This window comes from Muscardinus avellanarius (assembly GCF_963383645.1).
Source record: "Muscardinus avellanarius genome assembly, chromosome: 19".
Taxonomy (NCBI): Eukaryota; Metazoa; Chordata; class Mammalia; order Rodentia; family Gliridae; genus Muscardinus; species Muscardinus avellanarius.
Window position 1 is genome coordinate 37,173,136 of NC_137805.1, and position 27,827 is coordinate 37,200,962.

Sequence of the window (27,827 nt, forward strand, 5' to 3'; positions counted from 1 at the left end):
GCTAGAGTGGCAGTTCCTAGTACATAACTGGAAATCTGTGGCTGAAACTAGAGGGAGATCCCTGTGGCTGCTAGCTGGAGGGAGGGAGGGAGAAAGGCAAGAGACAGAGATGTGAGAGAGGAGAGAGAGAGAGAGAGAGAGAGAGAGAGAGAGAGAGAGAGAAAGAGAGGAGTCAAAGGCAGATTCCTGTAGAAGAAGGAAGCAGAGTTAGTGGAAACACAGAAAGGACAAAATCAGAGAGATGGTGGTGACCTCAAATCTCAAACATGTTATCCAGTCCCTCAGCCCACCACAGAAGCTCTTCATGGGCAGTGACAGGAGTTACTGCAGGGGACTTCACAGATTCAGGCCTCAGCTATATAAAAAGCACAAAAGAAATCCAAAATATGATTATGCAATAAATAAACATGGAAGTCCCATAAACGAGAAGCATGAAAAATTAAGGGTCTGGTGAGAAGGGAAAAAAAATGAAAAATGTCCTCTCCCTGGGCCAGCTGGTCCGAGTTACATTTTATGAGCAGCATGTGGATTCCAGCGCCCTTGTTGAATTAGCGACAGAACCGCACATTAGTTTTAAGGCTCCCTCTCGAATAGGAACATCATAACGTTTTTTAATTGGGGCTGATAAAAAACCTAGTATTGCTTGTAGGTGCCTGAGAGAAGCGAATTGTGAAATTGGGTTTTCATTAAACCTAATGATGGAAAATTAAGTATAGTGCGTCGGGTGAAATGGGGTGTGATAAAAGACATCACTTCTGCATTATCAGAGGTTAATAAGGGAATAGGTGAGGTAAGATGCATTGGAGAAGGGAGTCCAACTAGTTGAATTAATAAACCTTGAAAATCCCTTGATCCTGAGTCTTCAAAGCACCATTAGCGCTGGCATTGACATTTTTACAAATGTTACAGCAATACAACTTGTTAACTTCCAAACACATTTATTTTCCCTTTCCAGTGTTGGTTTTGCTGACACCAAGTTTACAGTCTTCCTAGCAGCGTGTTAAGGAAGAATATGAGTATTGATAGCTGTTTGGTTTGGGAAACATTTAGCATCTCACAGATATTGTGAGGTGCCTGTTCCCAGGAAGCCTGTCTGTGCCAGACAGCCCATCTCCCATGCAGCCCAGGCTCCAGGTCCTTTGGGAGACTACAGGTCTTGGAAGACACCTGTCTGCCCTGCATGATGGTGGGTGAGGTGGGAAACACAGGGTACCAGGAACCCACTCTGGCTCATCCTCTCCTGGGAATCTTGAGAAGTGGCATCTAGAGACGCAAACTCCATGACAGCTGAGACGCCTACAAGAAAGAGTGTGAGTCTTTAGAGAAAGGCATTCTGTTCCCAGCCCTCCACCAGCTTCACCCCGGCTTCAGGAGTCCTCATATCCACACTTTGCTGGATCTGCCCTGCATTGTCTTTTACAGCTCTTAGTCCTGGGCCCTTAGTCCACTCTGACCTCTCCACTCTTACCTCGGTGTGCCGGCGCCTCTCAGACTCTGCTCTGTAGTTCCAGGTCATTCTTTCCTTTGGTTTTCCCTACTAGACCTCCAAGCCTTGTGAGAAGAATCTATATTTCTCTCTGTGTCACCTCCACCTACCGGAGTCCTTGGCACAGAGGAGTTTCTCACTGAGTCTGAGTCATGATTGCAAGGGCGTGAGGGAGAAGGGAAGCGGCCTCCACATTTGCCCAGCGTTACATGTAAGCAATGCCGGTAAAAATGCTGCTCCCTCTTGCCTAAAATCCCAGGAGCCAAAGTAGCCAGAAAGGTTTTGCTAATGTATCAACCAGGCTCTTCTTCCTGGTCTGTGAGTCTGCGTCCTTGAGATGCAATCTTCCTGTGGGCAGGGTCAGGTTGGGCTGATGATCCCAAAGGGCCAGCTATGCCTTGGGGATGTTTACCAACCACATCAAATTAGGAAGCTTTAGAGACCTCTCTGTGCACCCAGGGCCCCCACCTGCCCTGTGTGACTCAATCCATGTCTCAAGTTCATAGCAGACAAATGAGCAGCCCCTCTTCCCTTGGAGGAGCTAATAGGAGAGGGCAGAAGGAGAGATGGGAGAATGAGAAATGGAGGTCCCTTTCACGCTGAACTACATAATGATATGAGACTTTAATGCACCAATTAAAATACATAGGTTTTTGGTACTGGGGATGGAACCCAGGGGCATTCTACCTGTCCTGGTAGAGATACCTTCCCAGACCTATTTTTAATTTTTTATTTTGAAACAGGGCCTCACTGAGTTGCAAAGGGCCTCACCAAGTAACAGCTGAGGCTATCCCCGAACCGTGATCCTCCTATCTCAGCCTCCCTAATGCTGGGATTACAAGCGTGTACCACCACACCTGGCTAAAATACATATATTCTACATATAAATTATACAAACTTATATATGTTATATAAATTTGTAGATATTTATAAAATATACTTATGTATAACAAAATTGTTTATATAATAAAACGTTTTAAAGAGGTAGAATCAGCTTTGCTTAGACCAATAAATCTTCTATTTGCCTAACTTCCTAGCATGGAGTCTTCATCTTAACCTTTTCCTTATGTGTTTTACTGAGCAAAAAAAAAAAAATCAATAATATAACAGTGAGCACAAAGAAAAATACATTTCTATTTTATAGCTAGTAAATATTTTTAATTTAAATTTTTTTAAATAATAAAAGATAAATGTATCTCTCCTCCATCTGTAGACACAGGTAACCAACCATTCCTATTTCTCAGGCCTGTGGGTTTTCTCCTGACCCAGATCGATGTCAGGCAAACTGAACCAGTTGGTCACCATGAAAAGCATGCAAGCCAGAGGTCCCCCTTCAAGAGATTGTCCTTACCAAGAGAGACTTGTTGGTGCTGTCACCTAGGGGCAGAGTATTTTCCCATCACAGATTCTATGGATCTTTTTGACAGGAGAGGCAAGCAAGCTGAAGGGAATGTGACTTTTGAAAATACAAGTTGCAGGAATGTATATTAAGCCTTCCACAGAGTGAGTATACCACAGCCTTGTGAATGTTTGCCCTGGTGCCTCTCACTGTCTGAAAACATCTGGGAGAGACATACCAGCTGCCACAGCTGGCTGTTTTCATCTCAGGCCTGCCACACATAGGATGGACCAGGGCAGAAACTGCCATGTATTCTAGAAGAGGTGGGGGACTGAGCCTCAGTGACTCTAAGGAAGATATACTGGTCACAAAATGCCGACAGTGTGTGCCTGTCAAAGAGGGAATGGGACAAGAAGTTGGTTTTATGGGTCCAAGGGAAGAGAGGAATTCAAACCCAATCTGAGCAGGAATCAGTTTCCAGAGTGACCAAACTAACAGATGTTAGTTAAAGCAAATCATGAGTATAAAGATTCTTATCAAGGCAACATGCCTTTTATGTCAGGGAGAGATCTGATGAAAGGGGTGAGGCAGAGGATCCAGGCAAGAGGAAGTAGCTGGCAGGGCTGAAGGAAGAGGTCCAGGCTGAAGGAAGAGGTCCAGGATGAAGGAAGAGGTCCATACCTGCACAGTTGATTCAGTGACAGTCCCAACATCATTAAGGTAGATGATAGGAAGAAGGTGGTCAGTGTTTCCAAGAGCCCATAGCTGGGGGGAGCAGCTAGAGGATCAGAGTCTTTTCTAGCTGCCAGGAATTCAGGACTGGCTCCAAACTCTCTCAAGGTATACCCCCAAAAGTAACAATTTAGTAGAGAAATTAGGTCCCAGGAGTGCAGGCAAAAGACCGAAGCAGACACAGAGCACTGTTCTCCAGGCACCTGAGGCTCTCCTCATCTGCAGAGAAGCACCAGAGACAATTTCCAGGTGCCTTGCCTCCTAAACGGGAGGGTGCCCCTAATATTTAGCCTATCTGGATTTTCCCTGGTTCCTATTCTCAGCTAGCATTGGCCAAGACAACAATCCTGGCTGAGGGACTGAGCCAGGCAAGAAATGACAGGCAACCTGGAATTTTGTCTTCTCTCTCAATATGCACCCTTAGAATTGGAATGAACCAAAGATTATTGTGTGCATTGATTCGTTTGCAATTTATTTTAATATTTGCATCTACCCATACGGCCATGCCCAAGTAACAGTGCGTTTCGAGTTTTTCTGCAGTTTCCTGATCAGTTGAGTGCCCAGTGAGTTTCCTCTGCTGAGGCAGGCAGGGAGGACAATGGACAAAATCCCAGAAGTGATGGCTTGCTTCTCCTCTTTCTCTCTGAAGCAGATGGCAGCCGTGGGGAGCTGTCCCAGCCCACCCTCACCATCCAGACTCACCCCTACCGGACCTGTGACCCCGTGGAGATGAGCTACCCCCGGGACCAGTTCCAGCCGGCCATCCGGGTGGCTGACCTGCTGCAGCACATCACCCAGATGAAGAGAGGCCAAGGCTATGGGTTCAAGGAGGAGTATGAGGTAGGAGAGCACCTATGCGGAGCCTTCCCAGTAGTTCGTAGCTATATTTGGGTGCACAAGCCTTGCTACTGGAAATGTGGTCCCCTGACCGGCAAAACACAGTTTGCCTTGGGAGTGGGATGGAAACCTAGCATCCTAAGCCCCAGAGCATGCATCTTAAACAGAATGTCAGGTGAGGTGTATATGAGTTAAAACTGAGAAGCACCATGCTACCTACAGATGTTAATACCTCCTTCTACTTCTTTTCTTCTCTCTTCCTCCTCCCCTCTTCCTTCTTCTCTTCCTGCTCCTCCTCCTTTTCTTATTCTCCTCTTCCTCCTCCTCCTCCCCTTTCACTCTCTCCCTCTCTCTCTTTCTCATAAGCCATTAATCTTCTAAATTTCAACACATTGAAGTCACCCTTTTTCAATATGGAGATAAAATGGATCACACCTCCTTCCCACATGCTGTAGAAAAGCAGCACACCTCCCATGTGAATCAGCACACCAAGGCTCTGCACAGGCACCAGTGATTCCTGGCATGCCTGCTTGCTCCTGGTCATGTCTTGCCCCACATCCATCCTTCTGTGCTATTCTCACCACTCCCTACCCAGGCAGTGCCTCATCCCTGGTGGCTCTCTGCACCTCCCCTTCCCCACTTCTGCCTTGGGCATCCCTTTCCTTCCTCCACAGAGCATCTCTAATGCAAAGGGTTTGCATGCAGAAATGGTTATACCTGCAGCCTAGGGAATAACACAGAAGGACCACAGAAAAGTGCAGAAGGTTCCTCAGAGCAACATGAGGATTCTAAATTCCTTAACCATGCACATCACTGGTGAGTCCTTCTAAGTTTCTAGTCTGACAGGTCTCTATTCACTCCCCTGCCCCCAAATTATTTTTAGTATCTTTAAACCACTACCCCCTGGGCATCCAAAGGAAGAACTCCCACATTCTTCTTACTTTATTATGCAGAACGATCTAGCTTTCTTTGTCTCACTTCTTTTATTTCAGACTAGCCCATTAGACCTCATCTTTTATAAACAAAAAGTAAAATAAAGTAGAAGGAAAAACTCATTAAGCTGTTTTCCTGAACCAAAGAGCAGCTTACTCCCCAAGAGGGGTTCTGCAGTCTCCTAGTGCCAATGAGATCCAGCTGTACCCAGCTTTGAAAACAAGCATTCCTCTCTTCACTTTTCCTTTCTATTCTTTCCCTCCTCTTTTTTCCCCAAATATCCTCTTTAAAAATTTGTATTGGTGCATTATAATCATGCATGAGATTTATAGTGGTACATTTATATATACACATAGCATAATTTGGTTTGCTTCCTTCGCCAAAGGGACCTCTTCTTTCCCGTCCTTCTTCCTTCCCGTGATCCCCATTCCACTACTCGACTTAGATTTCTCCTATTTTTATGAGGTTTCTATTTTTTTTTTTTTTTTGCGAGTCTAGGGATGGAACCTATGGGCATTTGACCACTGAGCTACACCCCCTGCCCTATTTTTCTTTATTCTTTATTTTGAAACAAGGTCTCACTAAGTTGCAGAGAGCCTCACTAAGTAGCTGAGGCTGTCCGCGAACCACGATCTTCTGGCCTCAGTCTCGCAAATACTGGGATTACAAGCGTGTGCCACCATGCCTGGCTTTGAGGTTTCATTTCTTTCCTTTTTTCTCTCTAGCTTCCATATTTGAGAAAAAAAAAACATACAATCTTTACTCAGTCTATCTTACATCACTTTGTGTAATGTTCTCCATTTCTGTTCATTTTCCTGCAGATAGAATAATTTTATTCCTCTGTATAAAGTTTTATATTCTACTGTACACAAAACTCTATTGTGCATAGATTTCATGTTTTCTTTATCCATTCATCTGTTAACTGGCACAAGATTTATAGCGGCATAATTCACAATATCCAAGTTGTAGAACCAACCCCAAATATCTCTTTAGCATCTTTGTGATTTATAGGTACACTGTCCTTCCTTCCCTCCCTCCTTCCTTCCTTCCTTCTTTCCTTCGTTCTTTCCTTCGTCACATTCAGCATGTGCCCTAGATATGTTCAATTCAGTTTCATTGGCTCAGACTCCCCACATTTGGAATTCTTGATAATGCAAACTAAGTTTATCTCTGTGGTGATATTCAAAGAAAGAGCTTACAAAGCAATATTTCTGAAGTTATATGAGGTCATGAGATTGTGCCAAACCTGGGGTCCAGACAGCTGGATTCCAGTACAGTAAACTGGATAATCTTATCATATCATTTCACTATCTTGACTTTTAATATTCTTTATTAGTTGAATGAAGAGTTTGAGTGAGGTGATTTCTAAGGACCTCTCTGGTCCTAAAACTTTATGAGAGTATAAAACATGGTGGCAAGGGGCATGTTTGACATATTTATGAGAACAAAAACGTTGATGTCAATGGATGTGAATAATTACCAGCTTGGGAGAACCAGCAGTTAATTTCAAATATGGTCTAAGTAAAATAACATTTTTCATATACTCAGTCTACAAATTTTGAAAGAATATTGCAGTGAGAGTTGAAGGAGATTGCATTAGTCAGCTTTTCATCATCACTGTGACAAAAATGTCTGACAGAGACAAATTGGAGGATGGCAGATTCATTTTGGTGCACAGTTTGAGAGGTTTCAGTCCAGGGTCGGCTGGGTCCTTTGCCCTTGGCCAGGTAAGGCAGAACATCATGGTGGAAGGGCGTGGTGCAGGAAAGCTGCTCATCTCATGGTAGCTGGAAGCAAGGAGAAACGGATTAAGGTACCAGAGACAAGATATAGTCCCCAGTGACATGTGCCCATTAACCAATTTCCTCCAGTCCTGCATCACCTGCTTATACCATATCCCGGTGCTCCATTCAAATTCTTAATCCAAGCCAGGCATGGTGGCACATGCTTATAATCCCAGCATTTGAGAGGCTGAGACAGGAGGATCCCAGTTTTCAGACAGCCTCAGCTACTTAGTGAGTCCCTCTGCAACCTGTTTCAAAATAAAAAATAAAAAATAGGGCTGGGGATGTCACTCGGAGGTAGAATGTCCCTGGGTTCCATCCCCAGTACCGCCAAAAAAAATTCTTAATCTATCAAGTGGATTAATCTCCTGATGAGGTCAGATCAATCCCTCATGATCCAAATACTTCCCCAAACCTTTGGACATTACTGCACTCCCAAGTCTTCAAGAATCAAGCCTTCAACACATGAGCTTTAGGGGGATGTTCCAGATCCAAACCATGAGAGATGACCTCATCTTCTCCCATTTCTTGGCCTTATTTTCTAGAGGGAGACTGCCCCTGACCTAGGGAGAGGAGCTGTATACATACTTATGCACATGCATGAAAATCTGCTTGTTGAGTAAATGATAGAGACAGTGTGTTGTTTATAAAAATATTCAATACTATGATGTGCGATGATGGTTTGATAAATCCTTAGTGATAATAATTTTTCTCAAAGTTGCAAATATCATTAAGGGAGCTAAGTGGTTTATCAGAAAGGGGGATAAGTGACCAAAGGCTAAGAAACACATGTCCTAAGAACCTGCCATCTAAAATTGGAAAGTGGAAATACAAATGCACGTGCCTACTTTGGATTATTTCCTTCCAGAGTAGTTTTTAAGCACCCATTCCTATGTGGTAGATTGCTTTATTTTAATTTTATTTATATGTGAAACATTGAACATGTTATACATTTAAACTGTGCTTGGTGTCCTACCTCCCTGGTTCCCTTTTCCCCTCTCCCAACAATGAGTGTCCAGGTTATATGCTATATGAATATGCTATATTCATATCAGAGGGACTCCAGATAATGGAGGGGAAATCTCAGCAAACCTAGGATGGAAGGCTAGGAGAGGAAGAAGGCTGAGGTTGATTAACGGTGGATTGCTTTTGAATTTTCCTTCCTTACACCTGTTTGCATCTTCCAAACTTTCTAGCATGGAAGTGGTCTTCTTTCCTAATGAAGCAAACATTTTCTGTTATTTCATCCTTTGAACCTCAGTATCTCTTACGGGGCTATCCTTGTTCTCAGTTACTTTGAGTTATATTAATCAGCTCACTGAAATGCCTAGATTTTAGTTAACTGCATTTTCTGATCAACTGAAGGTTAATTGGAAAGCATTACTTCCTGAAACCATGCTAGTTTCCACAGTGGGCTCATCCACATTCATGGAATAAAAATGGACTTTCCTTTGACCATAAAGGCTCCTGTGATGCCTAGAATCTTCATCCTGAGTATGAGTAACAGATCTGCTTGTAAATATGGTACTCCCAAGAGCCTCCAGTTCTGTTTTTATCCCAACATACTCTGTACTGTCTATTGCCTGTCACTTCCCTAACCTGATCCACTTTTTCATACAAATGAGTGGGCTTGACAGGTTGGCATCTAAGGGACCTCTCTGCTTCTTCAAGCTGTGTTTCTAAAATTCAGTTGCACAATCGCTTACAAACTTGTTGAGCAAATATTTACAGGGTGTTTACTACTGCCAAGGACTATTTTAGCTTTCTGGGATACAATAGGTATCAAAACAAATATTTGTGGCCTCATGAAGCTTGTATTCTATCAGGAGAAATAGGAAAATAAACATAGACTTTAAAAATAGGCAAATTATATAATGTAGTATGTTGGATAACGAAAAATACTGTCTTGCTGTGTTACACACTATCACAAATCTGAGTGACATAAAATCATCAATTTATTGCAGTGATTGTTTCCTTGAGTTAGAAATTGGACAGGGCACAAAAGGGACAGTCTGTCTCTTCTCCTTGATATATAAAATCTTGGCTGAAGGACTCCAAACTGAACACTAACATCATCTGCAAGTGTTGTCGCTCCCATGTTGTATGATTGATGCACACTGAGATCTCAGTGAGAGCTTCCCACTGGAACATCTACTCATGCTATGAGTTTCTTATAGCATGGTGACTTCATGATAGTTGGGCTTCGTACATGGTGGCTCACAGTTCCTAAGGTGAATTCCCGAGCAAACAAGGTAAAAAGTGCATCACTTTTTTAAAAATTTTTTTATTGGTGCATTATATTCATACATCATATTGGGATAAAAAAACTTGTGTGTACAGACATGTACACATCACTGATTTAACCCCTACCCAATTCCCACCCCATTCCCTCCCCATCCCTCCCTCCCTTGCTTGGCTTAGTGGTTAACTTCGATATGTTTTTTGTTGTTTGTTTGTTTGTTTTTAATTGGTGCATTGTAATCATACATCGCATCGGAGTACAAGACTTGAGAGGATATACAAGCACATATCATCCAATTAGCCCTCATCCAGCCCCCATCCCATTCCCTCCCCCTCCCTCTAACCCATGCTTGTTTGGTGATTAACTTTGATACATTTGTTTATGTACCTCCTGCGTTTTAAAGAGGCTCCATCCTCCCCCATTCCATACCCTCTGATTGGTCACCTTAGTTGCTTCACCATAGGGCCCTTTCTATAGCTCGACCTCTTCCTGTTGCCCCTTTCCTCCTAGTTTTTGCTGATTAGGGAAAGCATCTGATTTTTACTTTCTGCAACATTTCTCTGTGCATGCCATGTTGCAAGTACCAATCCCACTCTTGATGACCCCAGTAGTGGCCTGAACTGATCCAGACCTCGCTGGCTCAAGCAGTGGCCTTGCCTCATGGGAGGCCCCGATTCTGGTCTCGCTGGCCCAGACACCAGCCTAACCCCTCAGCTGGCTCCGATCCCGGCCTCGGAGGCCCCAGTAGTGGCCTTGCCTCACGGCAGGCTCTGATGCCGGCCATTGGCCCCGGCACTGGCCTAACCCCTCGGCAGGCTCTGATCCCGGCCTCAGAGGCCCCAGCACCGGCCTAACCCCTCGGCAGGCTCCAATCCCAGCCTCGGAGGCCCCAGTAGCGGCCTTGCCTCCTGTCAGGCTCCGATGCCGGCCATTGACCCTGGCATCGACCTAACCCCTCGGCAGGCTCCGATCCCGGCCTCAGAGGCTCCAGAACCGGCCTTGCCTCACAGCAGACTCCAATGACGACCTCGCTGGCCCCAGCCCCGGTCTAACCCCTCAGCAGGCTCCGATCCAGCCTCGGAGGCCTCAGTAGTGGCCTTGCCTCACGGAAGGCTCCGATGCCAGGTGCTGGTCCCGGCACTGGCCTAACCCCTCGGCAGGCTCTGATCCCGGCTTTGGAGGCCCCAGCACCGACCTTGCCTCATGGCAGGCTCCGATGCTGGCCGATGGCCCCAGCATCAGCCTAACCCCTTGGCAGGCTCCGATCCCAGCCTTAGAGGCCCCAGTAGCAGCCTTGCCTCACGGCAGGCTCCAAAGCTGGCCATTGGCCCCGGAACTGGCCTAACCCCTCAGCAAGCTCTTATCATGGCCTCGGAGGCCCCAGCACCAGCCTTGCCTCACGGCAGGCTCCGATGCCGGCCTCGCTGGCCCCAGCACCAGCCTAACCCCTCGGCAGGCTCTGATCCTGGCCTCGGAGGCCTCAGTAGCAGTGTTGCCTCACGGCAAGCTCCGATGCCGGCCTCACTGGCCCCAGCACCAGCCTAACCCCTTGGCAGGCTCTTATCCCAGCCTCGGAGGCCCCAGCACCGGCCTTGCCTCATGGCAGACTCTGATGCTGGCCTTTCTGGCCCCAGCACCAGCCTAACCCCTCGGCAGGCTCCAATCCCGGCCTCAGAGGCCTCAGTAGTGGCCTTGCCTTACGGAAGACTCCGATGCCAGCCGCTGGCCCCAGCACCAGCCTAACCCCTCGGCAGGCTCCAATCCAGGCCTTGAACGCCCCAGCACCAGGCTTTCCTCACGGTAAGCTCTGATCCTGGCCTTACTGGCCCTGGCACCAGCCTAACCCCTCGGCAGGCTCCAATCCTGGCCTCACTGGCCCCAGAACTGGCCTAACCCCTCGGCAGGCTCTGATCCCGGCCCCGGAGGCTCCAGCACCGGCCTTGCCTCATGGCAGGCTCCAATCCCAGCTTTGCTGTGTCCATCGCCAGCCTCACCCCTCGGCAGGCTCCAATCCAAGCACCCTCTTTGCCCAACCAATTGTCCCACATTCTTGAGGGTGCGTGGTGGTAGCATTCTGCCTCTGGGGTTATTATTTCAAAGTTTCCAGGTGTAATGCATCAGATCTCTGCCTCCTCTGAGTACTGGCCACTGCCATTGCCACTGCCTCCACCATTTCAAATCCTTCCCAAACTCTTTTTCCACTCTGAATGTTGTCCAGTGTTCCTAAGCATGCGTGATGGTAGCATTCAACATTTGGTGTAATTTCTCCAAAAAAATAAGGTTGGTAGGATCCGATTTCTGCTTCTCCTGAATACAAGTCTCCACTGCCATCATGGAGACCTCTTTCAACACTGCCTTTCTCCTTGGTCTCCGCTTAAGTCTCTCTCCTTACAGGTGATGTCCAAGTTTCTTAACAATATAGAGAAACAGCAGTTCTCCTTCACGGGGAATTTTTCCATAAGTTCCAGTGCATTTGGATAAGTTTTGTCTGCATCTCCAGTGTTCTGGCATCCGCCACGGCCTTCTAAACCCCTCTCCGATATTTTTCCTTTTCCTTTTTCTTTTTCTTTTCCTTTTTTAATTTTTTAATAAGTAAAGACAGTATATGTGGTTTGAGGAGGTAGTGGGATCAGGCACTCAGTAGCACTGTGATCCGGTCAGTTTCCCCATGGGTCCAGCGTGCTCCACACTCCTCCGCCTGGGGCCTAGAGTCCTGCAACCCGGGCCCCGGCTCTTCCAGGGTCCAGTGTGCCCTGCCTGACCCCTGCCTGGGACACAGGGTCTTACTGGGCCCGGTTTCTCCAGGGGTCTGGTGTGCTACGCACAGTCCGGCCCGGGGCCCAGAGTCCCGCGACCCGGTCCCTGGCTGGCGTGCCTCGCGCAACCCCTGCCCGGGACCCAGGGTCTTACTGGGCCCGGTTTCTCCAGGGGTCTGGCGTGCTACACGCGGTCTGGCCCTGGGCCCAGAGTCCCGCGACCTGGGCCCAGGCTGGCGTGCCCCGCGCGACCCCTGCCTGGGACTCAGGGTACTGGGCCCGGTTTCTCCAGGGGTCTGGCATGCTACGCGTGGTCCAGCCTGAGGCCCAGAGTCCTGCAACTCGGGCCCTGGCTGGCATGCTCCGCGCGACCCCTGCTCGGGACCCAGGGTACTGGGCCCGGTTTCTCCAGGCGTCTTGACTTCGATATGTTTAAGTACATTGTGTGTTTTAGAGATTTTCCTCTTCCCCCCTCCTTTCTCCTCCTTTAGGTTGCCTTGTTTGCTCCTCTATAGGATTTCCTTTTTCATCTAGAGTTCCTCCTAAGACCCATTTCTCCCTAACTCTCACATATTAGAGAAAGCATCTGATTTCTTTTTTGTGTGACTGACTTATCTCACTTAGCATAATGTTCTCCAGTTCCATCCATTTCCCTGAAAATGATGTAATTGAGTTTGTTTAATGGCTGAGTAAAATTCCATTGTGTACATATCCCACAGTTTTATAATCCATTAATCTGTTGATGGACATCTTGGCTGGTTCCATAGTTTGGCTATGGTGAATTGTGCAGCTATGAACATAGATACACATGCATTAGCTTGGTAATTTGGTTTCTTTTCTTTTGGGTAGATACCCAGAAGTGGTATCGCTGGATCAAATGGTAGATTTGTTCCCATTCTTCTGAGGATTCTCCATACTGTTTTCCAAAGTGGTTGCACTAATTTGCAATCCCACCAACAATGTCTTAGAGTTCCCACTTCTCCACATCCTCGCCAGCATCTGTTGTTGTTTGTGTTTTGAATGATGGCCATTCTAGTTGGAGTTAGGTGAAAAGTGCATCACTTTTGTGACCTAGTCTTGGACATCACACTACATTATTCCAAGAACATTCTATTTAATATACACAAGTAAAAATTTCCCGCATTTTAAGGGGAAGGGAATTAGACTTCATCTCCTGAGGAGAAGGAGGTCCAGTTGCCATATTCTAGAAGAAGATACAAAACAGAAAATGTTGGAAAATATAATCTATGGATAATACAGTCTGCCACAAGTGTCATGGAAAAAGAAAAAAATAGAGAAAGGAGAGATATGATGTATTCCAGTGACATGAAGTGGAGGAAGTTCTAATATCAAAGAGGTTATAAGGTTAGTCCCTAATAAGAAGATGATATTTGAAGATAGTCATGATAGAAGCTATTTGAAGGGGAAAAAAAAGCTCCTGATCAAATGAGTAATAAACCTGGCATATACACACAGGAGCAAGGAGGCCAGGGTGGCAGGAGCAGAGTAAGGAAGGGGTAAAAGGAATGGGAGATTAAATTGGAGAGGCGAAGCAGGACCTGATGCTGTGCAAAGTCTAGTATAAGGGCTTGTTTTCACTCTGAATGAGATGAAAAGTGACTGCAGATTACTGAGAAGATAAGTGCTAGTGATCTGACTTTATGCTGAAAAACTTATTCTAACTACCATATTGAGAAAAGGACACAGGGAAGCAGAGATAAAAGAAGAGAAACCAGTGATAAGGCCATTGCTGTAATACAGGTAGACCGGCTGTGGTGATACACGCTTGTAATCCTAGTACCAAGGAGGCTGAGACAGGAGGATCACAGGTTCCAGACCAGCCTCAGCAACTTAGTGAGACCCTTGCAACTTAGTGAGAAACAAAATATGAAATAAAATAGGGCTGGGGATGTAAAATAGCTCAGAAATAAAATCTCCTGGGTTCATTCCCCAGTACCAAAAACAAAATAAAACAAAATGAAAACATCCAGGTAGAGACAATGGTGACTCGGGCCAGGCACAGCAAAGCAGTTGGGAAGAAGAAATGTTTGGATTCTAAACAGAGAGCCCCCGAAATTTCTTAACACATGGCATGCGAGCAAAGAGAAGAATCAAGGGGGACCCAAAACTGTAACCTACACCGCTGGAAGGATGGCATTGCCCCCAACAGAGAAGGGAAGTTTCTGGCGAGTAGAGTGGGTACCATCAAGGGTTTAGTTTGAACTGAGTTACAGTATCTACAAATTGCCTAAATTGAGATGGCGAGAGTTGGCTATTTGAGTTTGGAAAAGAAGGCTGAGCTAGAAAGAAACTCTTGGGAGTCAGTGGCACGTAATAAGACTGGATGAGGTCACCAAGTGTGTTGGTCAGCTTTTCAACACTGTAACCAAAATGCCTGACAAGAATAACTTAGAGGAGGAACAGTTTAATGTAGCTGGTGGTTTCAGAAGTTCACTCCCTGGTCGGCAGGCTCCAGTGGTGGAAGGGCATGGTAGAAGAAGTAGGGGAGGGGAGCGACCAAGGACAGATCTAGTCCCCAAGACCACCCCTGAGTGACATACTTCCTCCAACCATACCCCCCGCCTACAGTTGACACCCAGGAATCCATTCAGATTATTAACCCACCAAATGGATTAATCTACCTATGAGGTTAGAGACCTCATGATTCAATGATTTCACCTCGGAACATTGCTAAGTTGCCACACACATGAGGTTTTGGGGGAAGATTTTAGAGCCATATCTTAACACCAAGCATGTCAATGGAGATAAGGACCCAGCCTCTCTGAATTTCAATTCTAAGAAGATATATAAGCACTTCCCATTGGCCAGGGATTGTATTAGTTTCCGGGTAATTAGGGAATAAGTTCCTGTCTTCTGCAGAACTCAGAGCCTGTTCTTAGAAACAGGCATATAAACTGATTATTTCAATTTCTTGACAAAATGCCATAATATAGGTATGACCAGAATTAGAGGAACCCATCAGAGCAAGGTGTATTAAGGTAGATAAGCAGTAGCTTTCTGGGAGACACAAAGCCTAAACCAAAGCTTGAGAAAAGAGAATAACCAAGTGAATGGAGGGAAGGGTATTCTAGGCAGAGAAATGAGGACAAGCTATGGCTCTGGTTGCTTAAGGGGAACCAGACGTGGTTTGATATATAAAATATGCGCAGGAGCATGGAGGGAGGTGGGCTGAAAATGTTAGCAGAGGCCAGCATGATAGAAAGAGTATTTGGCAGGCTCGGGAAATGGAATTTTATTCCAGGGACCATGGGGGCCATAGGAGGGAGCAGGAATTTTTAAAGTGGATTTGCATTTTAAATCTGGTGGAGATATGAGCAGAGACATCAGAGGCAGGTAGACAGCCAGGGCAGTAATTCAAGGAAAGATGGGACTGCCCTGGCAGGAAGACTGGGCCCAGAGCCCAGACAAGCCCACACAGGCTCTCTGCATGTAGAGCCATAAAATCAGCTTGTTCTCTTTGGCATGAAAGCTTGAGTCTCTCGACATATATTTTAAGTTCAACCGTTTGAAGTAATATGTGAATCGTCCTGAACTGAGCATCAAAATGCCTAGACTAAAGCCCTGTCACTCTCATTAAGAACCTGGGTGACCTGAGACAATCCTAAGAGCCCCTCTGCCACTGATATTCTGGGAGTCCAAATGGGAACCAATTGGTCAGGCCATCTGGGAATCCCATCTACAGATAGTCTTGTGGTACCCCCTCTGTGGCTCCTACCCTCATGGTTTGGTCTCAGGTTATAGCACCTGTGATTGCAAGGGTCCCGGGACATCTACAGATAGTCTTGTGGTACCCCCTCTGTGGCTCCTACCCTCATGGTTTGGTCTCAGGTTATAGCACCTGTGATTGCAAGGGTCCCGGGACTCCTAAGAACTCAAGGTAACCCAGACAAATCAACTTCACCTGCCTGCAGATCTAGGTCTTGGTCAGAGGTTTTCAGACTTGGCTGCACATTGGACTCATCTGGGAAACTTCTTAAAACATCAAAGCCCAAGCCGCATTTTAGGTCAAATAAATCAAAGTCACGTTTGGGAGCGGGCCCAGACACTAATATTGTCATAGCCCTCTAGTTGATTACAATTTACTTTTTTTTTGGTGGTACTGGGGTTCCTGGAAACTCTTCTACCTCTGGGGCTACGCTCCTAGACCTATTTTTATACTTTTATTTATTTGGAAACAGGGTCTCTTAAGCCAGCAGGGCTGGCTTCGAACCTGCACAATCCTCCTGCCTCCACCTCCCAAGTGCGGGGATTACAAGCATGCACCACCACTCCCAGCATATAATTTACTTTTAAAATTGAGAGTCACGGGTCTCGGAAACTCCACGGAGTTCCCAGCATGTACCATGTCTGTGTCCACAGCCCCAACATCTGACCTGACCAACCTGCCAAGCCTCACATTCAGCCTTCAAAATGGATCACAGTCACTTTCAAGACAGTGCATGACAAGACCCTGAACTGTAAAGTTCACCATTCTGCTTCCCCCATCCCAATTCATCCCACCTTCCTCAGTTATAAAACAAAACCCTGAAGCCTACCAACAAATGCTAACAGACGTTGGCTAGAGAATAGGATTTATGGGTGCCCTGTAAGCCCAGCCACCATGGTAAGAAGAGTAGCATGTTTGGGGAAGATGAGGAAGAAGAGAAAGAGATGACTGTGATAAAGAGAAGGATGGGGAGTGTGTTAATTCCAATCCAATCCAGACAGCCTGTCATTGTAATGAACGGAACGAGCCCAGTAGGGCGACCAGAAGGTGTCTGGTTATTACAGCTCCATTAGGGCTATTTAAGGCACAAGGAACAGCTGTGAGGAATATGACACAGCCTAATGAAGAGCAAACATTTGCTCATTCTCCAGCTCTGGGCGGACACACCATGTGTATGGCTTTCAAGGCGAGAGGTTGCCATCTTGCTCTTAGTCATCTGTGAATGGTGGTGGCAGACGGCCTCCTAATGGGGCATGGCCATGGAGACTGAAGCTTCCCTTAAACCCATGAACCCCTCCTCTGCCCAAAGCCACCTGAGCAGGGAATGAGTCCGCCTCTGCCTCTCCAGCCACATTCCTTCTCCTTGGCAACAGAATCACAGACTCCCACTGCAGCGTCCCCAGAGGAATTCTGGTCCAGTTCCCAATCTGCAGACGAAAGTGGTTCCAGGTTAGGCATGAGGAATTAGTGGCAGATGTCCAAATTGTGGATGGGAAAACCACGGCGGTTCTTCAGCTCTGGGAACTCATTAAAGGCCAAAGTGGAAGACATGGGTACACTTGATCTTTCACTCCACCTCCCCTGAATGGAAAAAGAACATGGGTCATTTTCAGGAAGTGGCCAATAAGGGTCAGTAACACATGTGGTTTCAGACCTGGGAGAGAGCTCCTGTAGCAGACACTGTTAACTCAGTCCTTTCTTCTTAGTCTTTTTTAATCATTCCACTTATAATACTATTAGTAACACAGCAAATAGTATTTTTTGTTCTTAATACAGGAATCTCCCCAATTAAGTGAGTGATTTTGAGGTGATACCATAGTAAAGTCCCTCATCTTGAGACTAGACCTGGTTCCCCACCTCCTCCTGAGATCTTGAGCAATCTCAGACAAAATTGGTCCCTCCCTGGGTTCCAGTTTATCTTTTGTGAACTTTCTGGCTACACAGTGAGCATAGGCTCTTTTTTTTCAGTACTGAGGATTAAACTCAGGGGCATTCTACCTCCAAGCTATACGCCTAGACCTATCTTATTTTTTTTTTTTTGAAACAGGGTCTCAGTAGGTTACTGAGAGTCTCACCTTTCTAAGTAGCTGAGGCTGTTTCCAAACCTGTGATCCTCCTGTTTCAGCCTCCAAGTACTGGGATTTCAGGTCTGTGCCACCACACCTGGCTTAGCATGGACTCATGAAATTTGATGGTATGCATGTCAGGACAAGCACTCATCTAGCCAGAAACACTTATTGAGTGCCTGCTGTGTACTTTACACTGTTCTGGGCTCTAAAGATAGTTAAGTAGAGAAAATAAAGGCCCTCCTTTAAAGGAAGCCCATGACCTCCACACACAATGTAAGTAACAAACCAGAACCCAGTTCAGATTCCTTAGAGACACACAAATCAGGGCAATTAAGGGCAAAGGCAGGTTGTTGTTTTATTATTTTTTTGACTCTTTGTTGTTCCTCATTGGTAAAATTAATCAGAAGCTTCACAAAAGGTGAGGCACTGAGTTGAAGAAAAGTATGAAACTGAGCAGTGGAAAACAGAGCTGGGAGCACAAAGGGGCCGAAGTGCTGCAGCCAGGCTGTAGAAGGGAAACAAAGACACCCACCTGCTAAGACAGAAGCCAAAATGAAGCCAGCGGAAAGAGAAATAGGGCTCTTTCTCACCTTGTAAGTTCTTCCTGAACAGAATCAACAAGGTCATATCAATCTATATATTTTAACCCTAGCTGGCTTCAATCTTGGAAAGGGTAGTTGGCCCAGTAACAGCCCTCCAGATGTTTGTGCATGGAGTGTAGACTGGAGACACTGTGTAGACTGCACTGTAGTGGGAAAGGGAGATCCCCATCATCATAAGCTCAGAGCTGGGAGGAAGAGGGAGACCCTAGAGTGAGCTTCCCCAGTATGCTTCAAAGTAAAGACAGAGCAGAATTCAGTAGAGCACACCTGTAATCCCAGTTCTTGGGGCACTGAGACAGTAGGATCATTGGTTAGAGGACAGTCTCCACAATGTTGTCAGACTCTCAACAATCTAGCAGGACCCTATTTCAAAACAAAGAAACAAAAATTTTTAAAAGGCCTGAGAATGAGTCTCAGAGGTAGAATGTTCCTGAGTTCAATCCCCAATACCAAAAATGAAGGGACAGAGTCTTTATTCATTTCTCTCTTCCCTGAAACAAAAAAAAATAGTAAGTACATTTGAAATATTCACTCCATTGAATCATAAAGTGCTGGTAAAAAAAAAAAAACCTTTTAAGTAATTAAGAATTGTTCTATTCAAATGGAAGTCAAAACCACAATGAGAAGCCTCGAGTCTTCTCTCCCCAGTGAGAATGGCTATTATCAAAAAGGCAAAAAATTACAAATGCTGGAAGAGGATGCGGAGAAAGGGGGACTTTCATATGTTATTGGTAGGAATGTAAATGAGTACAGCCACTATGGAAAACAGTGTGGAGAGTCTTCAAAAACCTAGAATTAGAACTACCATATGATCCAGCTATACTACTACTGGGGATATATCCAAGGAGCTGAAATCAGTATATTAAAGCAATAGCCATACCCCCATGGGCATTGCAGTACTACTCACAATAGTCCACATAAGAGAGAAGTATCCATTAACATGTGAGTGGAAAAAGAAAATGATGTATATATGCACAATGGAATACTATTCGGTCATTCACAAAAAGGAAATTGCATCATTTGTGAAAATAGGGATATACCCAGAGAATATTATATTAAATGAAATAAGCCAGGAACAGAAAAACAAATACCTCATATTCTTACTTATATTTTTGGAAGCCAAAAAGTTGATATCAAATAAGTAGACAACAGAATAGTGGGTACCAGAGACTGGGAAGGCTTGAGGGAGGGAGGAAGGGATGGAGAAAAAAATGGGCAAGGGTACAGGGTGCAGTTTGATAGGAGGAATACTTCTAATGATCTAGAGCATAGTAGAATGACTGTGGTGGACAACTATTAATTGTATTTTTTTTTTGGTGGCTTTTGGTGGCACTGGGGTTCCTGGAAGCCCTTCTACCTCCGGGCTACACTCCCAGACCTATTTTATTTTTGGAAACAGGGTCTCTTACGCCAGCACGGCTGGCTTCAAACCTGTGTGATCCTCCTGTCTCTGCCTCCCAAGCGCGCCACCACACCCAGCTTAATTGTGTTTTTGGAATGGCTACTAGAGAGAATTTTGAAAGTTTGCAACAGAAAGAAGTGACATGTGTCTGAGGGGATAGATATGTCAATTACCCTGAACTGATCATTACACATTGAACTGATCATACATGTATTGAAATAACACACTGGGCCCTGTAAACATGTACAATTGCCATAGGTCTACTATAAATGAAAATATATTTTAAAGAATAATAATTCCATCCAAAATGACAATACTTCTTTAAAGAAAGAAAACACCCCATCACATCTCTGGGCAGTCTCTGTGTCTGTACCACTTCAGGGCAAGTCTTTTGCACTTCAGGGCAAGAAATTTGGTGCTTGCATCTACCTGCTGCCTAAAGCAGTGGTTCTCAGAGCAAGGTTCTCAAAGCAGGACATGACACAACCAGCTGGAGAGTTAGTCAGGGACACTGAAGTGCAAGTTCATTGATGCAGGATAGGGTCTGGGGCCCAGCATTTTACCACATGCCCTAGGAATCTGGACACCTACCAAACTTTGAGGACAAGTGGCCTCAAATTGTCCCTCTTATTTCCTATTTTTGTTCTAGCTTCCACATATGAGAGAATACATATGGCCCTCGACTTTATGAGACTGGCTGATCTCTCCTTACATAATATTATCTAGTTTCATCCATTTTTCTACAAATTACATACTTTTGCTCTTCTTTATGGTTGAGTAAAATCCCATTGCGTGTATATACCACATTTTTATTATCCATTCATTTGTTGATGGACACCTAGGTTGGCTCCATAACATAACTATTATAAATTTTGCTGCTATAAATATGGATATGCATGTAGCAAACTATGATATTCTCACTTCAATTCCTTTGGAAAGATACTGAGGAATGATAGGGCTGGATCATATGGTGATTCCACTCCTAGTCTTCTGAGAAACCACCATACTGATCTCCAAAATGGCTGTACTAATTCACAATCCCATCAACTGAGTTCCTATTTCCCCACATCCTCACCAGCATTTATTGGTCCTTTTAAAGGATGCTTTGTGACACTACACCCAGACATTCACTCTACTATTCTGCCTTGATCTGTGCTCCTGTCACAGACAAATACCCCCATCTTGCTGCGATCTGATTCTCTACTTAGCTTCACCAGCAGAACTCATAAATTACCGTCTATTTAGTGGCATGGTAAGAAATAATATTTGCTCTCCCAATGCCACTCTCAGTAGATGTCATTAGTCATCCTCTCCTGCCTTCTCCATCCACATTTATAATCCCCAGTGTGTGCACCTTTCAGCACAGAAGGTAGCATTTGTTGAAAATGTGGCCTTTGCCAAGGCCACTACTAACTCATCCAGCACCTTAGAGTCAAACAGCAAAAGGTACACCTGCTTCACTTTCCAGAGAATGTTTATAATATATCTAGAAACCTATAATGAATGCCATGTTCTTGGTACTTTCTTAGTCAAGGCAACCTTATATTGTCCACAGCCTGTACCAAGAAGGTGAAAACATAATAAACCATTAAATAATACATAAAGAAGAATTTTTTATTTTTTTTATTTTTTGGTGGTACTGGGGTTCCTGGAAGCCCTTCTACCTCCGGGCTACATTCCCAGACCTACTTTTTTATATTTTTTTATTTGGAAACAGGATCTCTTAAGCCAATGAGGCTGGCTCCGAACCAGCACGATCCTCCTGTCTCTGCCTCCCAAGCACAAGGATTACAAGCGTGCGCCACCATGCCCTGCCATAAAGAAGAATTTTTTTAATGGTGGCTCTTAATATCTTACCAGATGGACACAGATTTTTGTAAACATGAGTATTAAATGAACCCATGGAACCTCCACTGAGACCAGGGCTTAGGCTCCCAAAAGAGTATGAAACTCTTCTTGTCCCTGGATAAATCTCTTATTTGTACATAGAGTAACCAGCTTGTCCCAATTTTCCAAAAATGGTCCTGATTTTTTTTTTGTGGTACTGGGGTTCCTGGAAACCCTTCTACCTCTGGGCTACACTCCCAGACCTATTTTTTATATTATTTTAATTTGGAAACAGGCTCTCTTAAGCCAGAGAGCCTGACTTCAAACCTGCGCAATCCTCCAGTCTCTGCCTCCCAAGCGTGGGGATTACAAGCGTACGCCAACATGCCCGGCGAATGGTCCTCATTTTAAAACTGAAAGTCCTGTGTCTCAGGAACCACTTTTGTCTGAGCCAAACCAGGATGGATGTTCCATCTTTGCTCTTGTGACAACAGACAACATGTGTCTCATCAAAGGAGGGTATAGGGTGAATCCTAGAAGTGGTCTGTAAAGGCTCAATATCATCTCCTTGGCAAAGAGTAAGATACAGGAGTTTCTCAACACCTACTGTGTACCAGGCATTATGGCAGCAGGGGCTGTGGGCATTATCACAAATAATCATTAATCATTATAACCTTCTATAGTATATTAGCTTTAAAGTGATTTTTAATTACTTTAAAAATTACTTTTGTAGGTTATACCATTATATGAGTTTTAACAGATGCATTAAATCACTAAAATACAATCAGGATACCTAAGAGCTTCATTAGCCAAAAATGTTCCCCATGCTGCCCCTTTGCAGTTAAATCATCTCTCAAGCCTCACCTGAAGAGTGTATCATTGTCTTAGTTTCCAGAAAATTTGATTGAGATTTGGAGTGGTAAAATGATTTTCAGTTAAAAAAAAAAATTCCAAACACTCCAATCTGTTTGCTTTTATAATGCCCTGCCTTTTCCCTGAATCAGAAATATGGTTAGTGTACAAAAAGTATTTCTTGACAAGAGCAATGAGTGACAGTCCCAGATAGAACAGTAAGACTGTCCAAGCTCCCCCTGCACGGGTGCGTGGTAGACAGGGATGGGGCAATCCTGGCGGGCTGGACTGATCATGAGGAGGCAGCCCTGTGCTTTGCCCTGAAGCATCAGCCAGGAACTGCCTGATCAGCAATCCCTGGGCCTGGTTTTGCTGCACCCCAGGGCATATCACATCCAATTATCTCCAGGGATACAGTCAAGCCAGGGAGTGGAGGGAGGTATCAGAGCTGACAGAACCTGCTGAGGATGGTGGGGGACAGGTAAGTGAAATGGACTGGCGTGTCCTCTGCCTTGGACTGGAGCTGAGCTGTTCTTGGAAGCCTTGCATGTGGCATCTCGGTATCTGGGGCATTACTAAGAAAGACTTGGGCTGAAGAATTGTGTCCGAAAGATAGAAGCTTCAGAACGAACTCTCTTAACACAGGGAGGGTGGTTGAATAGGAATCCATCAAGCAGGCATGAGGGATGATTCACAGTGCTAGCAAGAAGGAACATTGCTAAGTGGGGAAACTGAGGTAGGTGGGGTACAGACCTATGGACAGAGTCAATACATCTGCTCCCTAAGGGCCTGTGGCTTTGGTTGTGTGATGGATCTGAACCTCCCTGGGCTCCAGGGGCCTCAGCTCTGTGGCTGGGAAGGTTGGTTCCACTCACAGGGAGTTAGTCTGCAGCAGGCCTCAAAAACTTTTCAAAAACTCTATGCGTCTGTCAACAAGAATAAAAGGAGGGTTCCTGTGATGAGTGCCCTCAGCCATTTATCATGACACTCCCACCGGCTCAGCTTCCTCCTCTTAAAACATTTTCAAAACATTCCCATTTATTAGCATAAACCTCACACGTCCTTTCTTTATTAATTTGGGAGAGGAATTTTGGGGATCAAACTCACAGACATTCTACTTCTGAGCTACACCCCCAGCCCTTTCTAGTTTGTATTTTGAAACAGCGTCTTGTTTAGTTGCGGAGGGTCTCACCAAGTTGCTGAGGCTGTCCTCAAACCTGTGATCCTGCTGCCTCCACCTTGCAAATACTAAGATAAGAGGCACATGCCACCACACCTGGCTTCTCACTGCTCTTGGCTGTGGTCTGCAAGACCTTGATCTAGTGTCCCATTTGCTGCCCAATCTGCATAGTGCGTCCCTCTCTTACCCTTACTGTCTGCTCCAGAGAGCCTCCTTCAAGTTCCAGAACACAAGCTCACTCCACCCTAAGGCTTCCGCCCTTAGTGCAGTCCTTCCCAGCTCTTCCTACAGCTGGCATTTTCTCATCATCAGAGTGCTAGCTCAATTACATCAGCCAGAGAGCAGCTGAAACAGAACTAAAACTGAACAATGTGGGTGCGCTCCGCCTACAGAGAAGAGGGTGCACAGCTTGGGGAAGCAGGGGTCAAAACAGACCCATAGGATGGAGAGGGTGCTGTGTTGTGGAGAGTGTTTGAGAAAGCTGGCTCTGTGCTAGATCGGGCACTACAGGAAGCGGCATGATTGGGCATCCTAATCTTAACTATCAGAAGGGAAGATGGGTGCTGTGATTGGCAGAGGCAAAATAGACACTCATCAAAGTCAGGCTAGCAGGGCATTGGCTCACTTTTTTGGCTTGGGCCATACTCATATTTTTGTCTGTGCTCAGCTATGACTGCAGAATGGTCTGGTTTTGTCTCCTTCCATCATGATCTCAGAGCATCCTTGTCTCACTTGGGTGTTCTGTGAAATCAGGCCCAGCAGGAGAGAACCAAGGTCCAGCTGCGCATGCCAGGTCAGCGCCCTAGTGCCAGGGACTGCTTTTATCCTTCTCAAATGTCACATTTTCAAGGAAGCCTGCCCTTTTCCAGCCTATCTGAGTAGCCCCTTGGCCCTCCTCACGGTCTGCCCCAGTTCCCTGATCATGGTTTCCATGGTACACATTACAAACAGTGAGAACCTGTTTGTACTCACACAGATAGCTAAGACTGTCTGTGAAGTCACATCTGTCACAGGCACTACCAGTATCTTTAGGACCTAGGCCAGCCCCTGGCATCATCCAGATAGTCACTGTGGCAGGGAAGATACAGGAGAGAGGCAGGGAGGCCAGCCTCAGTATATGTTCTTGGGTGATCATTTCCTGTCTCTCTGGACTTCCCTTTGGTGAATCTATAAATGAGTTAATATTTTTCTCAAAAGACCCTTGAGAATCTGACTTTTGAGGTTTCCATGAATAGGCTCAGCTCTCCAGGGACAAGGACATCCCTCAAATAACATTTCTTGGACTAAAATTAAAAAGTGACCGCCTTAGGAAAGCAACGCCGAAGAGTGGGACACATCTCCACGCTCAGAGGGGAATGTAAAAATAGTCTCCCTGTGCTGAGGAAGAGAGGGAGAGGAGAGGAAAGTGGAGATTGATAATGGATGAGTATAATGAGGTGGCAATTTCGGTTTCAAAAGAATGTGATTAGCTCCTAATGACTGCCACCATTCCCTGGTCAATCTACTGTAACTAGCTGCTAATGTAAAAATAATGCCCCTGGCTTGCTCACTTTGAAGACAGAGATGAGTCTCCCTTTCATACTTTTACCCCCTTGGATTTTTTTTTCCTTGAAGAGATTATCCCCTATTAGACTGCAGCTCCCTAGAAGGGGAAATAGATGTGTGATCAAAGTCTGACAATTAGGGGTTATTACCACCGCCTCCCGGGCAGCTCTGTCAGGCACCATCTGCTTTGTCTACATCACCGCTACCCCAGGCCCACATGGTCTTTTTCAGCCCAAGCTAGGGGAAGAGAGAGGCCTTTGGGGCTGTGGCCAGGGGTAGCTGCATGCTGGGTGGGGACCCTAGGGGTGGCAGAAGGGACCTTCATCAAATCCTCAGAGTCACAGGACAGAGGGTCCATGTTGTTTCTGGGATGCCTCATGGAGGAAGGCAAAGCCCTGGAAGACAAAAAGAAAAGTGTGTAATGAGTCTGCTCAAAAGAGATCCAGGAGGCTTGGGAGGTAGTGACCCATCTGTCATTGAGGGCTCTAAGTGATAGATGCTATGGATTGGCTTTTCACATACCTGGAAGACCATTGTGGACAGCACAATTAGATAATTTACAAGGTCACTTATACCTCTGAGAATCCTGAATCTAAGACGTCTGAAGACACAAAAGACCCCTCATTCACTGATTATTTCATTCATTCATTCATAATTTATTCATTCATTCCAAATGGGTCATTCCAGCACATATAAAATACAAGAGCCAGTATTGGGTCCTTGGGCTGTGATGATAGGTAAGAGGGCACCCTTTCCCAAGAGGAGCCCAGGACCAAGTTGGAAGACCGATATTTAGATTATTAGATGCATAGATGCCCATCCAATAATAGAAGTGACTGGTTCTCACTGAGGACATAGTAAGAAAAGGCGAACAAAGAAGGTGTCATAAAGGAGAAGATGCTTGCACTGGATTTTGAAGGCGAGGTAGGAGATTTTCAGGCAGATTTAGGCAGAAGAGAATTTCATGTGAAGAGAACATGGTGAAAGTCTCAGATGTTTGGAACACTTTATAATTGGCATCTTGAAATAAAGACAAGACATAAGGCTGGAGGGTCATTTTGGGTGAAGCTGTAAAGGACCTGTTATCAAAGAGTTTGGAATTTACCCTAAAAACAATAACAAGGGGAGTAACTGGGTCCTATTCACATTTTAGAAAGATCTCTCTGGTTACAGTGGAGGATGGATTGGAAGGGACAAAACCAAAGCAAAAGAAACCAAAGAGGAGACTCGTGGGAAAATGTTTCTCCAGGTAAATTCACCATTTGCAAGTCATGGCTGCACAGGAGAGTCACCTGGGGAGCTTTAAACACGACCAAAGCCGGGGGCCCACTCCAAAGTCTGACCTATCTGTTTGGGGCAGAACCTTGGCTTTGGGATTTTCAAGCTCTCCCCAGGTAATTCTACATGCAGCTATAAAGAGACCTTAAGCTGGCACAGAACAGGTGCATGACACAATTGTTTCAGGACAGTCTGGGAAGATTTAGAGTCCTGCCCTTGGTGTCACACCACTTTGAAGAGATGTGTTGGGATGAACATTTAGCCTTTATCACAAATGTACCAGTAGAAAACTTTCAGATAGAATGTATATCCCCCAAAGTTCAACTTGAACATCAAGAAATCCAGTGCTGACTCTAAGACCCTGACCTGACACACAGCAATAAACCTAGAAAGTGGCCTCAGGGCAGCTGGAGCCACCTACCTGGGGTGGGAAGATGAGGTCAGAGTTCTAAGACTTACATGCAAAACCGAGTATGGTGGCACATGCCTGCAATCCCAGCACTTGGAAGGCTGAGACAGGAGGATCTCTGGTTCAGGGACAGCCTCAACAATGTAATGAGACACTCAGAAACCTAGCAAGGCCTTATTTCAAAGCAAAAAATTTACACACACACACACAGAGTTACATGCAGAAGCAGGAAGTATTTGTAGTCCAGAGCTAGACTAAGACAAAGGCTAGATAGATGCAGGGTTAACGAAGAGCAGGAAGAGGAGCAAGAAGAGGAGGATGAGGGGGAAGAAGAGGAGAAAATAAGCAATAAGCTCTACATTTGCAAGGTCAATCATTTCCTATCTTCAAAACACTGTGTCACACCCAGATGTAGGGGAGAGGTTGGTTTCAGGGGCCTAGCACCTCATTTGTTTCCCCTTCTGAAAGCCTACCTAAGGATGTAGTATACACAAAGAACAAAATTCTGACCCATTCATCACTAGGAAGGCACCTTATTGTCCCAGTCTAAAGCCAGGGTAAAGCTTTCTGGAGAATATGGCTTAGCTCAGGAAGCCCAGGCAACAGCCTCCCATCATCACCCACCCCCAGGGAATCTGAAATGGCTAGACAACAGAATGGATACCAAGTCTACCTACCCAACCATTGTATGGCTAAGGATTACGGTCATACTTCCAGAATAAAGGGTATCAAACTATAGCCAAGAGCAAACCAAGCAAACTCTTATTTCTGGAAAGATTTATTGCAACATAGCCATGCCCACTTGCTTTTTCCTGCCTGTGGCTGCC

General features: G+C 45.4%; 1 protein-coding gene across 8 annotated transcripts in view; it reads left to right on the forward strand.

Annotated features, from left to right (window-relative positions):
* Positions 1-27,827, forward strand: part of PTPRT (protein tyrosine phosphatase receptor type T) — a gene marked incomplete at both ends in the record, with an annotated part of 1,183,313 nt that overhangs the window by 1,086,895 nt on the left and 68,591 nt on the right. For 5 of the 8 annotated variants that reach the window (XM_080716374.1, XM_080716375.1, XM_080716377.1 and 2 more), the window contains one exon: positions 4,207-4,397. In XM_080716374.1, coding sequence (XP_080572500.1) covers positions 4,207-4,397 — 191 coding nt within the window. Of the gene's footprint in view, positions 1-4,206; positions 4,398-26,466; positions 26,563-27,827 lie in introns of all 8 variants that reach the window. The other 3 variants (XM_080716379.1, XM_080716378.1, XM_080716373.1) reach the window with 2 other exon arrangements.